This window comes from Heterocephalus glaber, unplaced genomic scaffold (assembly GCF_053883595.1).
Source record: "Heterocephalus glaber isolate CG9 unplaced genomic scaffold, H.glaber_assembly_v1.0 deba00001613, whole genome shotgun sequence".
Taxonomy (NCBI): domain Eukaryota; kingdom Metazoa; phylum Chordata; class Mammalia; order Rodentia; family Bathyergidae; genus Heterocephalus; species Heterocephalus glaber.
This window is the reverse complement of record NW_028258384.1, coordinates 6,419,441-6,435,473: the sequence shown is the minus strand read 5'-3', so window position 1 is coordinate 6,435,473 and position 16,033 is coordinate 6,419,441. Positions and strand designations below refer to the sequence as shown.

The 16,033-nt window shown below is 34.8% G+C and overlaps 1 protein-coding gene across 1 annotated transcript; it reads left to right on the top strand.

Annotated features, from left to right (window-relative positions):
- The first annotated feature begins 1,363 nt into the window (after positions 1–1,363).
- Positions 1,364–7,918, top strand: Itm2a (integral membrane protein 2A). Its single transcript, XM_004867471.4, has 6 exons — positions 1,364–1,613; positions 5,207–5,338; positions 5,613–5,810; positions 6,244–6,354; positions 6,878–7,028; positions 7,176–7,918. The coding sequence occupies exons 1-6, from the start codon at positions 1,503–1,505 to the stop codon at positions 7,262–7,264; spliced, it is 792 nt and encodes a 263-aa protein (XP_004867528.1). The 5' UTR covers positions 1,364–1,502; the 3' UTR covers positions 7,265–7,918.
- Positions 7,919–16,033: the final 8,115 nt, after the last annotated feature.

The window sequence follows — 16,033 nt, the reverse complement described above, 5'->3', positions numbered from 1 at the left end:
GGAAAGACTTCAAGTTGGAATTTTTTGGACAGAGGAGTAGGCCTTCTTCCCATATTCAAACCTCTTTAGCTAAACAGATGGGTAGATGGGGAATTCCCTTGAAAATTCTGTGTTTCGTTTTGTTGGGATTTGTTTTGTGTTATTGTCTTCACATAAGAGAATCCTCTTCTGTCTTCTTCAGCAGGACGATTTATAAACTCTTTACCACAATTCACAATCATCAACCTCTGCAGCCTGAATTTCATATGATGAGGTTCTCTATCAGTATCATTAATCTGGGAGGACTGACTTTGGAGAAATAGCTCGATTACCCTAGGTGCCCATGTGAATTTTCCAATAATGATTTCTTACTCAGCTGCTTTAAAGTTATTGGGATTTGCTTTGTTTTGTTTTCCACCTTAGAGTTGCATTAGCATCTGGCTAAATTTTGTATCCCCTCTCTCCCTAAAAAAATAGGTACACATACCCATGCATGCATGCACACCACACACACACACACACACACACACACACACACACACACACACACACCGTTGTTTTTCCCTGTAGGCTTCATAGTTGGTAGCTTACAAGAAACAGCCACTAAGCTAAGACTTTCCTCTAGTTTCTCTGACCAGAAAGAGTGAAAAAAATTTGTATTACTTTACTGATTCATTTTGAGATTTCCACCTTTCTCTGTAACCCCATGATCTTTCTGCAAAGTGAGAACATGAGGAGACAGGAGTCCCATCTTTCAATGCAATAAAGAAAAAATAACTTTTTTTTTTTTGGTACCGGGGATTGAACTCAAGTCCTTGCTCTTGCGCAGCAGGCAGCAAAATCACTGAGCTAAATCCCCAGCCCAAGAAAAAATAACTTTTGAGAGAATGAACCAAGTAACTATAAACCAGCTTCTAGGTGCTCTTTAAAGAGAAAATATTATTATAAAGGTGCAGAACACTGACAGAATTGTGCTTTTGGGGCCTAGGTGGGTGTGGGTACAGAGCTCAGGAAGCTGGGGTTGGTGCCAAGTTACTATCCGGCCCTTGCAGGGGGCCAAGCACAACTTTGGGAAAACAGAGTAAGAGTCAGGGGCTATTGTGGTCTAGATGAAGGCAGAAAAAGACAGTACACCACAGGCTTCCTTCCTGACTTGTTCTTATCTGAGGGTGCAGAGGATGGGTGGGAGCATGCATGGGGTGCAGGTGAGGAACATTTAGCCCCAGCAGGCCATGGACTCCACTTCCCCTCCTCTTCTTCACTGCCAACTTACCATCCCATACTCCCACCCCTCCCCACTGGAGCACTCGAGCCATCCCCCACCCCAGCATCTCCCTGGGCCCGCCCACAGTCTCTCATCAATCTTGGGAGTGCCCCATAAGTATTCCCAGACCTGTGTTTGCAGTCACATTAGGCAGACTGGTGAGAAAGTAGGTAGTGTTTGGGCAAGTGTGATCTCCTGTAACCTGCAGCCTAAGACGCTGAATCCAGCCACGCCTTACTGCGCAGCCAGAAGATTCACTATGGTGAAAATCGCTTTCAACACCCCCTCAGGGGTGCAGAAGGAGGAGTCACGGCAAGACGTGGAGGTCCTGGTGAGCCGCACGATTAGAGCACAGATCCTGACCGGCAAGGTATCTGTTCCCAGTGTGGCCCTCTCTGCCTGCTAGGATTTGAAAATGGGGTGTGTGAAGGGGAGAAAAGGGGACATGTGGAAGACGACAAAACGCAGGCTGCCCAGAAGTTCTTGACTCTGGTGTTAGGCCTCTTTACATGGTCCCTTGGGTTTGCCTTGTCTCCCTATTTAGTCTGCTCTGACCACCTTCTGCCTGCCATACCCCATTCCCCACTGCGAGTCCCTTCATTTTCTGAGGATTCCAGTTCATACCGCTTATCCCTGAGAGAAGTTGGAAGGAGTTTGAGGAGATTCCTTGGAACTTGATCTCATTTTCACCTGGGGAACAGGTGGGGGTTAGGTATCCAGAGACAATCTGCGCTGTCCCCAGCTCCAGGGATATAGCTAGTACATAGGCAGAGCATACAGAAGGGGTGAGTAATATCAAGAGACTTAAGTTTTCTTTCATTCTTTTTGACGTGGGTGAAATTAGATAAATCTAAGTTTTTCTAGGATCGCTATTTGGAGAGCTAGAGCGGGGGTAAAGGTCAAGTTCAATTCCCAGCTACAAAGATTGGGACAAGTGTGCATGTGTGCGTGTATTGTCAATTTTTCCCTTGGTCATAGGAGGCATTAAGCATTAGGTAAAGGAGCCGTTACAGTTTTGTTTGGTCTTAATTCGAGTTTTGGGCGCTCACTGTGCCCTCTTACTGTAAAAATCTTGTGTGTTTTCAGAGTGGCATTTCCTTAAGGAAAAATTCTTATGTAAAAATAAATTTCAGGATACTTTTTTATTCCTTTTCCTTTAGCTATTTCTTGTTGAGCAATATACTACTTCACCCATATAGAGTTCTGAAGCATGTCTAGTGCTGCAATTTAAACTACCAAGTTTGCCAGGAACAGGGGGAAGTTATCCCCCCAAAAAGTTAAAATCTATTTATTTTGTCCTATTTTTAAATTTAGTTTAAATGCCTACCATGTTTGCAGGATTTGTAAACTACTACTAAATTTTTTCAGTTAAATTTCAATTTTAAAAGGCAACCATATTCTCCTTTGATTCTATAAACTCTGCAAGGTGATCTGTCCTAACTCGTTCTCTTCAGAAAGTTTTAACTATTGCATTCAGTGTGTAGATTTGAAAAGTGCTATGAGTGAAATGAGAACCCATGTAGTAAAATTTTATTATGAACACAATTTTCAATGCTAGTATGATTATGCACAACCTTTAATAAGGAAACTTTCAATATTTAACTTTGCAATCAAGCTAACTTTTGTGCACTATACACTTTAAAATTCAAAAGTAATACCTCTTTGCATTATTGAGGTTTTCATTAAATCACAGAAGGTAAACTATGTGGTTGTCCTACTAATTTTGTAAAAGACATGGTCAGATTTTTGGGGAGGCCTAGTTAGATGCCAGCAGTTAAATATAGCAACCCAGTAATCCCCCTTTTCCCTATCACCTACAAAAACTCCATGACTTTTAGATAGATTTAGTTAATATGCAAGTAATACTTTAGCCAGGACTATAGTGTAATGTAGAATAAACAATAACAACAAAAAATCATTTGCACTTCAATTATTTTTCTTTTTTTAGATTTGGAGGAAGCTTCCACATTCAAAGCTGAACACTATAGGACACTGACAATAATACTTAACACACTACATTGTTATATATTGATCAATTAGATTATCAGAGGTTGAAAATAATAGAATATTATGTTGGTGGTGGTGTACAATGACTTTAAAATAACTCCTCAGAGAGAAATAAGCTATGCTAATTAATGGCTTCCATAACCCTGATCTTGAAAACAAATTTAAATGATAACAAAAACCCCTTAGTCCTACTAGTTAGTGATAATTTATGGAATTGAGACTTTCATACTTAGAACCTGCTTAATAATAACTTTCCTGAATTATTGGAAAACAAAATGAAATTACAATGTAAATTGATCTTTTCATGTCTCAGTTGCCAGAAAAAAATTATTCCCCTGAGAATTTCAAATTAAGCCATTTTGTGACAGAACAAACCACTTCATCTTTCTGAATATAAACTTAATTATCTAAAATACAGTTTATAAGCCTCCAGCTCTAGATTATGGTGATTCCCAATCAAAATTTAAAATTTTGTCTTTGTAGTGCTAATTTTAGTTTAGATTTTTAATAAAAATAATTAAAAGATCAAAATTATTGGGGCCAAGCAAAGACATCAAATTTAGAGTATTAATGGAGGGAATGAACTTAAATAAATTTAGCTGAGAAAATGTGAAAATCAAATGTTGGGTTTTAATGAAAAATCTTTTTTTGAAAAAAATCAAATGATTGTCTGACTTTTTTTTTCTATTTTAACTTCAAATTCATGCATTTATTTTCATCAAATTACCTTAAAGTTAGTTAGATCTTATAGACATTACAGTAGTTGTCATGAAAAATAGTCAATTGTAGAAAAGATAAAACAATTCTATTCATATACCTGTCTTAGCAATTTACTCTTGGAATATCAGGTCCCAGATTTGCTGACTCCATTTAGTCGCCATTGTGTATTAATACTGGTGAGAAATACATTGAAATTACAAAAAAGAGACTAGGAAGCCCTCCAGTTCACTGCAGTGGGAAAGGTACAGTTAAGCAGTTACTTCTTTCTTTTGGACCTTTCTTCTTCTAATTCCTAAGAAAATTATTATTTTGTTATATTTTATTTTTTTATAATTATTATTTTTTTTTTTTGGTACCGGAGATCGAACTCTGGACTTTGCGCTTGCGAGGCAGGCAACGGAACCACTGAGCTAAATCCTCAGCGCTTGTAGTATATTAAAGTCACCATTACACAGGCAGATTTTGTGTGTAGAAAATCTGTACTTTAAAATCTAGTTTTTAACCCAAGGTTTGTAAAAATTGTTTCACTGATGCAATACACAGCTGTAAAATATTGGATGATATTAAGAAGTATAACTCTGCTTTCAATATTTTAATTTCTAAAATAAGAGGAAATAGCATATACCCCTCTTTTAGAATGTTTTCCTTTAAAGGCTAATTTTGAGAAAACAGCCTTTTGAAAATTAGTTAACAAATCAAAAGATACTAATTATCCTTTAAGTTGGCAAATAAAGTGATTTACAAAAAATAGTAATGAAGAATAATTATATTTCAGAAAGTTGGTGAATATATTACTATACAAGTCTAAAAGGTAACTACTTCAATTTATTTAAAAAGACATAAATTTATCTCTGTAGCTATACCACATGGTGCCTATATCGCAGTTAACAATACTGTATAATGCATTAGAAATTTATTCACAGTAGATATTATGTTAAGTGTTTTGAAATAGAAATAGAATGTAACGGATCAATGAATAACTTTTAGTGTGATTCTAGGAGTGCATAGTTTGAAGTTACTTCATATCTGTATTTGAGTTTGGAAAGGAAGGTTTTAATAATTGGAGATATTGTCACCTCTATTAGAGATCATAAGTTGTACTGAAATGATTTTAGACTAGGGTGACTTGCTACCTTTTTGAATATCTTGGGTTTCAAGGGAGATAAATTGTATGAAGTAACAAATATCAAAAACTACAATCTGGTTTGGTTTTTTATTTTGATTTTTAATAAATAGGAGCTTCAAATTGCCACCGAAGAAAATGAGGGCACCTCTGAGAGATGTATGCTTACTCTCTTAGGCCTTTCATTCATCTTGGCAGGATTTACTGTTGGTGGAGCCTGCATTTACAAATACTTCGTACCCAAGGTAATAATAATTATAATTTATTCTATTTTGAATTACTTCTTGTTATATATTAAGTCTCAATTTAAATAATTCTGTGGTTATCATCAGAGAAATGAGGATTTAAGGAAAGTTTTCAAATTACATTTCAGTCCATAAGATTGATTTTTCTTCATAGTGACAATTATAATCAACAAATCTCAGCTTCACATACAATACAATAAATTTAAGTGTATGAAATTATTCAAATGTCATGGTACTGATATTAGAAAGTTTGAACTTTTCTTTTGTCTTTCAGAGCACCATTTACCATGGAGAGATGTGCTTCTTTGATTCTGAGGACCCTGTAAATTCTTTTCGTGGAGGAGAGCCTTACTTCCTGCCTGTAACTGAGGAGGCTGACATTCGTGAGGATGACAACATTGCAATCATTGATGTGCCTGTTCCCAGTTTCTCTGATAGTGATCCTGCAGCAATCATTCATGACTTTGAAAAGGTGGGTTTCTCATTCTTAGAGGTATTCTAGAATTCTTTTTTTTTCTAGTTTATGACAAATATTAAGCTCATTCACAAATGTACACTACTTGAAGCAAAGCCTTTTAATTGTTTTGCTATTGAATACACATTAGTTAAATTTGGAAAATATAGCTGTTTATTCTAATGGTGGTCAAAAAATCTATGGTGTTGATCTCTTCTTTATTTTTTTACTTTCAACTTGCTTTTTTCAGATCATTTTCTTTATTAGTACATGAGTATGTTACATAATGTGTATGTTCCTTGTGTGGAGTTGTGCATAACACATCTTAATTACTTTTTTTTATCTCCATTCTCTCCCCTCCCCCCTTCCTCTATCTGTTGATCGCTTTCTCCTTTGAAAAAGATTTATCTCCCTACTTCCATTTTACTCAACGTTTACCTCTCCACAACAGGGAATGACTGCTTACCTAGACTTGCTCCTGGGGAACTGCTATCTGATGCCCCTGAATACCTCCATTGTTATGCCTCCAAAGAATCTGGTGGAGTTCTTTGGCAAACTTGCAGTACGTATTTTGAAGGGCAATTTTTCCTATGAGCATTTCCAAATAATTTTGTGTCCTAATCCTGAAAAATTAATGAGTTCAGCCAAAATATTTCATTTATTTGAAATAATTTTTGAATAAAAAAGTATGCTGTTGCAAAATGGATGGAACTGGAGGACATAATGTTAAGTAAAATATGCCAGACAGAAAGACAGATACTTCTTGTTCTCCTTCATATGTGGAAGCTAAAAATCAACTACTTGAATGTAGAATAGTTACAAATATTAATAAAAGTTGGAAAGGGAGTAGTGGGCCAGTGGATCAAGTGAATTTAGATTTAATCAGTCCACATTGTATGAATATGTGGTAATATCATACTGAAATTTATTAGTATTTACATGTAAATCAAAAATAAAGCTAAGTAATAAACATGCTGTGATTCTAAAATTACTCTAAAATGTGTATTTTTAAAAACTGTGTTATAGGTAGGAATTGAAATAATATTTTTAAGACTTTCTCATTTCAATTTTTTTTTCATTTACAGAGTGGCAAATACTTGACTCGTACTTATGTGGTTCATGAAGACCTGGTTGCTGTTGAAGAAATTCGTGATGTCAGTAACCTAGGCAGCTTCATTTACCAACTTTGCAACAACAGAAAATCCTTCCGCCTTCGCCGCAGAGACCTTTTACTAGGTAAGCAATTTATCACTTCTTTCGCCCTGTTATTGGGATGATAGAAAAGAGTGAAGATAGAGTTCAGAGAAAAGTGAAGAGCAAGTTTATGTATTTTTTCATATACATCAAAAATTCAAAAGCCACTTTTTTGTACATTTCTCCCAGGTTTCAACAAACGTGCCATTGATAAATGCTGGAAGATTAGACACTTCCCCAACGAATTTATTGTTGAGACCAAGATCTGTCAAGAGTGAGAAACAACAGTTAAAGAGTATTCTTGGTTATAAGAAGTCGGATATTTACAATATAGCTTCAGCATTAAAGTTATGGAATACTGAAAATATTTACTAATGCATTTACTCTATTGTTTATAATAAAAAAAGAAATATACAAAAAGACTACTAACCACTTCACGCTATTGCCAAATTTTACTTTAATTGACTTCGCTTGGTATTTGAAACTGAAATAATTATCATTTTCTTTTGAATTTATAAGGTTTCGAGTTCTGAAAGCAGCATGAATACATCAGCAAATATCTTGACAATTCAATAAACTATGCTTACATAAAGCAAGCTCTTCATGAAATCCTTTGTCAGAACATGCTTAAAACTTAAAATATTTAAAATTGTTTTTGTAGAAAACATGTTAAATCTCCTAACATTGTTGTTTTTCATTTTGTGTGTCTTTCCTGAACTCAGAAATTTCATCTTTGCATTTGTTAAGTGTTCCATAAAGAATCTGAACAATTTTCAGAAAGAAGCCATTTATCATTCATTCAGTGATTCTTTCTCACTGATACCTGTGCTGGGAAACACACAAAACTGTACAGGTGGTGAGTGCTATAAGGATTTAGGTTGTATGAATTCTAAAACTGTATAATAAATATTAACATATTCAACTATTTAAAATTTTTCATCTTTTGAAATATACTTACTGTGAAAATTGCTATTAGTTATTTAGCTTCTGTGCACCTGTGACAGATCTAAAATTATAAGCTTAATTCTGCTTCCGTTGCCATGTGCACATATTTATATTTTATAGTCCCTTATTTTACTCATTCTGATCAATTACTCCTTTGTACATATGTCTCACAATTTGCCTAGCTTTTATATTTAACTTCATAGTAAGAGCATTAGGCCCACAGCAGTCTAAAACGTTTAAAGATTTTATTTTTCATAAAAAATTCAAGAGCTATAATAAGTCACTAAGGACTAACCTTGGAGAAGATGTTATGAAATTTAAGAAATTCATATGCACCAATCTTTACTGATCTAAGTCTATAAATTCCAAATCAAGAGAGACAGTATTATAGATTCTTTCACTAGTGTCAAGAGAAAAATTATTGTTTCTGATGCCATTTATCATTTGCTGATAGTGATTATTGCTCAATTTCTAGAAGCAAAACTACCCAGTCAAACCCACATGCTTAAACACTGTCATTTCAGTAAAATTCAGGGAGCAGTTAGCTTCAGAAATTCATAAATAAAACAATATCATAAACTGAGACATGTAGAAAGGAAATAAACATGCAATACTTAGCAATAATAGTAACTGAGAAATTAAGAACTATTTCTATACAAAGAGAATATATAAAATTTGGTAAAATTCAAAAACATTTCTTATTTTAAACTATGCACCAAAAATTTAAAAACAAGACAATGCATTCTCTTGAAGTTCAACATAAACAGCATCATTACAAATGGTGAATCATAACAAAGGGTGCTGGCTATTGCACATAATCAATGCAGTGTAGTTCCAGACATTCTACTCAATATGATAATACGAAAAATAAATACAAAGCATCTCTATTAAAAGAGGGATGAAATTAACATTATTCTGAGATAGAGTTCTTTAAATAGTCAAGGCTACAGGACTAAAAAAGAACTGCCAAACTAAATTTAAAAATTCAGTGTAATTAAAACAAAAGCCGATTACTTTATAACAACAGCCAATTAAAAGGTAATACCAGCAGACAAAAACATTCTAAACACAATACCAAGAGTGACATAAAGTAGCACAAACAAAAAAGTGATAAGATTATTATGGAAAAATCAATAAAAATCAATAGAGAGATACAAATGAAGAATACAAAGGGAAGAAAAAAAACATTAAAATTGGATAAATTATTTCCACATTAAATCTATTTGTTTAACATCATCCCAATTAAAATTCCAAAAGAACTGGTTTGGGAACCAACCAAAATTATGTAAAGTTTCATCTGGAGGCATAAATATGTGAAAATAGTTTAAAAACTTGAAAAAAGTAATTGAGAACAGAGGTTTCTTACATGACTGACTGTTAAACCACGGGAAATTGTAGACTAAATTTAACCATGACTTTTACACAAGATAGAGAATATAATGCTAAGACCCGTATATGTAAAAAGAACAGTGCATCAGATTGTGATGACAAAAAGACCGACTAGTGCTACTGAATAAAACAGCATAAGGTTAGCAGCCCTTCAAGTGCAGCTTTTGCTAAATTTTCACAATTAATGAATATTTTTTTCTTAAATTCTTTTATTGGTACATTTTAGGTATACAACACATTTATATTTATCATTGGGTGCTTCTACCTGTACATGATGTATCTTGGTTCTTATATTTTCACCCATTGCCTGTGCACCCATCTCCACCTCCACCCTTCCCTATTTACATAGGTTTCATTTCCATTTTTTTCTTTTCTTTTTTTTTCCCCCATTAAGTTTATTGGTACATTTTAGGTATAAAATACATTTACATACATAATTGGGATCTTGTACTATTACATGATGTATCTTGGTTCTTATTTTTCCCCTTCCCCTGCCCTCCCTTCACCCCCTCCACCCTTCCCTATTTGCAAAGACTTTGTTTCCATTTTGTTCCTTTTCTCATATTTTTTCTTTTCCCTTCTTTCCTTTCCCCTACCCCTTCCACTTCCCCTGCTCCTTTAGACCTTTACATCCTATTACACAATATCAATTATACATTTTTAAAATTACAATATCAAGATCTAGGAGACACTACCACAGATTTTACAGAATTTAAGAGGATATAGAAAGCATATTTCAAAAATCTTTTTTGAAATAAATTTGACAACTTCTAAGAAATACCTTGGAAGACAAATTAATGAAACTAACTCTGGAGGAAATATAAAATTTGAAGAGCACCTATTAATAAAGTATATTCCTAGCTTGGAAACCTACCTATATGACAGCAACAGGCTCATAAACATTTTAACTGATAAATTATATCAAACAATTAAAGCAGAAAAAAGAAGGGACACTTCTCCCCTCATTTTAGGAAATCAACACTGTGCTAATCCTAAAACTGGATAAAGATAATAGAAGAAAAAAGTATGAACATAGATAGAAACTTTTTTAACAAAACCAACTATTAGAAGTCAGATCTGGCAGTATGTAGAAAGTGGTTTTATTATAGGGATGTCAGTGTTGGTTAAGCATTGGAAGATCCACCCTCAAAAGTCATCATTTTAACAGAGGAAAGGAAAAAGCCATATGATCCTGTCACTAGTTGGAGAAAAAGTATTGGACTAAATTCCACAGCTGTTCAGGGTAAAAGCTATCAGGAGGCTAGAAGTAGAACAGAATTTTCTCAACAGATTAAAGACATGTACTCCATACATCCATCGAAAATGCTTTATATGAATGGAGAAGATACAATGCTTTCTCCTTAAGGTGGGGAACAAGAGTATATATGCCTACTCTTCATCTGTCCATTAAACTTTGAAACATAAGCCCAAACCAAAATAGTCTTCCAATAAAATGACACAATTAGGATAGGATTGGCAAGGTGAAGCAAAATCTTTATATGTAGATGAAATGATCATCTACAGAGAAAATACTAAGAAGTCTCCAGGAGCCCCAAGAACTTGTATTTGAATTTAGCAGGATTAGAAAACACAAGGTATATATAAAAATTCAGGTCTGTGTATACTTGCTATAAATGAAGAATTGGATATTGAAATTTAAAAGTTGTATAGGAGTACAAAGGACCTAGAACAGTAAAAAAAAAAAAAAAAAAAAAAAAAAACCAGTGTTGGAAGATGTTTAGTACCTAATTTTAAGACTTCCTCTAAAGTTATGGTAAAAGGCAGTGTTGGTGTAAGGAAAGACATAAAAATCATTGAAATAAAACAGAAAATATAGAAATAGAACCACATATATATGGTCCCCTGAGTTTTGAAAGATTATTTAACATTAACATTTTATAAAATATAAACTGAATTCAAGAGCCGAGGGAAAGATAGTGTTTTCAGTGAATGGCACTAGAACACCTGGTATCCATATATAAAAAGTTAAACTCAACCCTTTATTTCCATATGTAAAAATAACTTGAAAGGATCTATGAACCTAAATATGAAAGCCTAAAAGTATAATACTTTAAGAAGAAATTTTAAGGGAAAATGTTCATGAATTTAGGGTAGGCAAGAACTTCCTGGGATAAAAAAAAACATGATGTGTAAAAGAAAAAAATTGATAAATGAGATTCCATCAAAATTAAGAACTTCAAATGACATTGTTAAAATGAAAAGTAGCCCTTAAACACACCCTATTTACAATGCATATAAGCTATGACCAGAATATATAAAGAATTCTTAGAGCTCATTAATAGACAACTCAATTAAAAAGTAGACACAAGAAGATGATAAATAGCGAGTACAGCACAAGGAAAGGTGTGCAACACTAGAATCAGAAAAATACTAAACATGAACAATAACAAGATTGAATTATATACTCATTAGGGAGATGAAGTTAAAAGTTTTAAAAGCCTTGTCATGACTTTTTCTTTTTGTTGGATTCTCCCCTTTACATTTAATTTCTTGCCACTCCCGATGGATTCATTCTGCTGGGCTTCCTGGGGTTGTGATCCTCATTGTCTTTTCCTAGGATATTGTCTAAAAGTTTTTGGAGTGCTGGTTTGGTATTCATGAAGTTCCTGAAGTGCTCTTTATCATGAAAGTATCTTATTTCTCCATCAATTTTGAAAGATAGTCTTGCAGGGTACATCAATCTGGGTTGGAGGCTGTTTTTCTTTAGGGCTTGAAACACATCACTCCAAGCTCTTCTTGCCTTGAGGGTTTGCATTGAGAAGTCAGCTGTGATTCTGATGGGCTTTCCTTTGTATGTGATTTGTTTCTTTTCTCTCACTGCTTGTAGAAATTTTTCTCCTCTTGGGTTTCTGGAATCCTAACTATTACATGCCTGTGTGTAGATTCTTTTTGATCAAGGCTAGTTGGAGTCCTATATGCCTCACTTATCTGTATGTCAAGTTCTTTTCCCCTGCTTGGGAAGTTTTCTGCCATCACTTCTGTGAACAGCTTTTTTATGTCATCTGCACTCTCTCCTGTTTCTTCATTGACTCCAATCAGTCTTATGTTATTCTTCTTTGCATCGTCTAGCAGCTGCTGGATTAATTTCTTGTGGTCCCTTACAATTTTTAAGCAATATTTCTTTTCCTGGCCACTAATTGCAATCTTATCTTCTATATCTGAAATTCTGTTCTCACATTGGTTCATTCTACTGCCTAGACTTTTGATGAAGTTTTTAATCTCCTGGAAATCTGTTTGCATCTGTTTTATGGATTCCATTTTTTTCCTATGTTGGGATTCTATCATGTTCTTCAGCTCTTCTATTTTTTTATCTGTGTTCTCTCTAGATTTATTAATCATGTCTTGCACTATGGGCACAATCTTTGCTGTTATCTGAGAAATTATTTCTGATTTCATTTTTTTCCAGATCCTCATTTGTTGCCAGTTCAGGGAGTCCAGGTGGTTGAATATCAGATTGTTCCATCTCATTTCCCTTTGGGGTTGCTGTAGGTGACCTGGAAGTCTGTTTTTCAGGCTTTTTTATTTATATATCTTCTCATTTCCGTGGCAGGGGTGTGTGTTTCTGGTGCCAGTGTGGCTCGCATCCTCTGCCCTAGGAGTGTAGAATGGCAGTGTGGGAGCCTCTTCCTGGGTGCTGGGATTGGCTCACCTTCTTTGAACTAGGAGCATGGAATGGTGGGGGGGGTCTTCCTGGGCACTGGGATTGGCTCACCTTCTCTTCCCTAGGAGCCTGGAATGACAGCAGGAGAGCCTCTTCCTAGGCTCTGGGATTGGCTCCCCTTCTCTGCCATAGGAGCATGGAATGGTGATGGGGGAGCCTCTTCTTAGATGCTGGGATTGGCTCACCTTCTCTGCTCTAGGAGCATTGAATGTCCATTTTTTTTCTTTTCTCATAAATTTTCCTTTCCCTCCTTTCCTTTCCCCTTCCTCTCCCACCACTCCTACACCTGTGGAACTTTTCCTATTTCAAATTATCAATTATTCATTTTAATTATTTTAATCCTTATTACACTTTCAGTATCTCACACTGGAGAAACTATTCTGTATTTACAAATGTGTGTCCTATTTATTTCACTTAAGAGTATGGCTGCAATATACATCCATTTAGGTATAAAAATCTCAACTTTCTCATTCTTTATGGCTCAGTAGTACTCTATTTTCTTTAAAACAACCCTCTTTTTCCTTACCCAGTTTCCAGTTGGTGAGCACTTGGGCTGTTTCCAAGCTTTAGCTATTACAAACTGTGCTGCTATAAATATGGGTGCACATATATCACTGTGGTATATTTCTTTTAATTCTTTTGGGAAGATACCCAAAAAGGGAATAGCTGGATCAAATGGGACCTCTAGCCTTAGTTCTTTGAGATATCTCCATACTGATTTCTACAGTGGTTGCACCAGTCTGAACTCACACCAACAATGGAGAAGGGTTCCTTTCTCACCACACCCCCAGCAGCATTTGTTTTTGGTTGATTTCTTGATAGCAGCCATTCTTTCTGGGGTGAGGTGGAATTTCAGTGTTGTTTCGATTTGCATCTCTCGAGTGACCAGTGATGTTGAACAATTTTTCATATATTTATTTGCTGCTTTTACTTCTTTCTCTGAGAAATGTCTGTTCATTCCAGATGCCCATTTGTGAATTGGAACTTTGAATTTGTGGGGTCTGACTTTTTTCAATTCTTTATATATTCTAGATAGCAGTCCTTTGTCTGACGTACAGCTGCCAAATTTTTTTCCCAGATTGTAGGTTTTCTCTTAGCTCTGTTGGTAGTTTCTCTTGCAGAGCAGAAGCTTTTTAATAAGATGAGAACCCAGTTGTTGATTTTTTGTGCGAGTTCCCCTGCTACTGATATGTTGTTCATAAAGTCTTTTCCTATGCCAATGTCTTCAAGAGTCCTACCTAATTTTTCTTCAAGCAAGTTTAATGTTTCTGTATTAATATTTAGATCTTTAATCCAATTTGTTCTTAGTTTAGTGCATGGTGATAGGGATAAATCTAGTTTTAATCTTTGGCAGGTTGAAATCCAGTTTTTCCAACACCATTTATTAAATAGGCTATCTTTCCTCCAATGAGGGTGGTTGGCTCCTTTGTCAAAGATGAGGTGGTTGAGTATGTCTGAAGTTGCTTTTGCATCTTCTAATCTATTCCACTGATCCTGGGGTCTGTTTCTTTGCCAGTACCATGCTGTTTTTATCACAATAGTTTGAACTATAGTTTCAAGTTGGAGTTTGTGATATCCCCAGCCATGCCTCCTTTTCCTAGAATTGTGATTTATTCTATGTCTCTTCTGGTTCCAAATGAATTTTTGGATTGTTTTCTCTATTTCTGTGAAGTATATTGTTGGAATTTCAATTGGCATTGCATTAAATCTATATAGTAGTTTTGGAAGTATGGCCATTTTCACTCTATTGGTTCTTCCTACCCAAGAACAAGGAATGTCTTTCCACTTTCTTATATCTTGCTCAATCTCCTTTTTCAGAGTGCTGTAGTTTTCAGTGCAGAGGTCTTTTGCTTTCTTTGTTAGATTGATTCCTAGATATTTTATTTCTTGGATGCTATTTTAAAAGGAATTGTTTCCCTAATTTCTCTCCTAGTGAGCCTGATATCTGTGTATAAGAAGGCTATTGTTTTTTGAGTTTTAACCTTATATCCAGCTACACTACTGAATCTGTCAATTAGGTCTAGAAGTCTTTTGGCAGAGTTTTTTGGGGCTTCTATGTAAAGTATCATATCATAAGCAAATAATGACAGTTATCTTCCTTTCCTATCTTTATTCCTTTTATATCTTTCTGTTTTCTAATTGCTGTGGCTAATGTTTACAGAACAATATTGAACAGGAATTGTGATAGTAGGCTTTCTTGTCTTCATCCTGATTTTACCATGAAAGTTTTCAGTTTTTGACCATTTAGTATGATGTTGGATTTTCATAGATAGCCTTAATCAGGTTGAGATAAAGACCTTCTATTCCAATTTTCTGTAGTGTTTTTATCATGAATGGTTTTGGATTTTGTCAAATGCCTTTCCTGCATCTATTGAGATGACCACATTGTTTTTGTCCTTGACTCTGCTGATATAGTGTGTTACATTTATTGATTTACAAATGTTCAACCATCCTTACATTCCTGGCATATATCCAACTAGGTCAGGGTGTATGATCTTCTTGATGACCCTCTGTATTCTGTTTGTCAGTATCTTGTTGATGATTTTTGCATCTATGTTCATCAGTGAGATTAGTCTGTGGTTCTCTTTTTGGGTTGGGTCTTCCCCCAGTTTTGTAGTCAAAGTAAAACTTCCTTCACAGAATGAATTTGAAAGCCTTGCTTCCCTTTGAATATTCTTGATGAATTTAAAGAGTAATGGTGATAGTTCTTCTTTAAATGTCTTATAGATTTCACCAGTGAAGCCATCAGGACCTGGGCTTTTTTTGTTGGTAAATTTTTTATTACATTTTCAATTTCACTCAATGTAACTGGGGTGTTTAGAATTTCTATATCATCCTCATTTAATTTTGGCAATTTGTATGCATCTAGGAATCTGTCCATTTCTTCTATGTTTTTCATTTTATTAGAGTACAGGTTCTCCAAATACGTATTGATGATCCTCTGGATTTCTGCTAGGTCTGTTGTGATTTCACCTTTTTCATTCTTAATTGCATGGATTTATGCCTTTCATTTCATTTTTTTTTCATAAGG

What these genes read in the sequence shown, in the direction of transcription:
- Itm2a (XM_004867471.4), top strand. Translation starts at nt 1,503, where the DNA reads ATGGTGAAAATCGCTTTCAACACCCCCTCAGGGGTGCAGAAGGAGGAG. An exon ending in TCATTCATGACTTTGAAAAG is followed by an intron (nt 5,811 to 6,243) that starts GTGGGTTTCTCA and finishes TCTCCACAACAG; the next exon opens with GGAATGACTGCTTACCTAGA. An exon ending in CCGCAGAGACCTTTTACTAG is followed by an intron (nt 7,029 to 7,175) that starts GTAAGCAATTTA and finishes CATTTCTCCCAG; the next exon opens with GTTTCAACAAACGTGCCATT.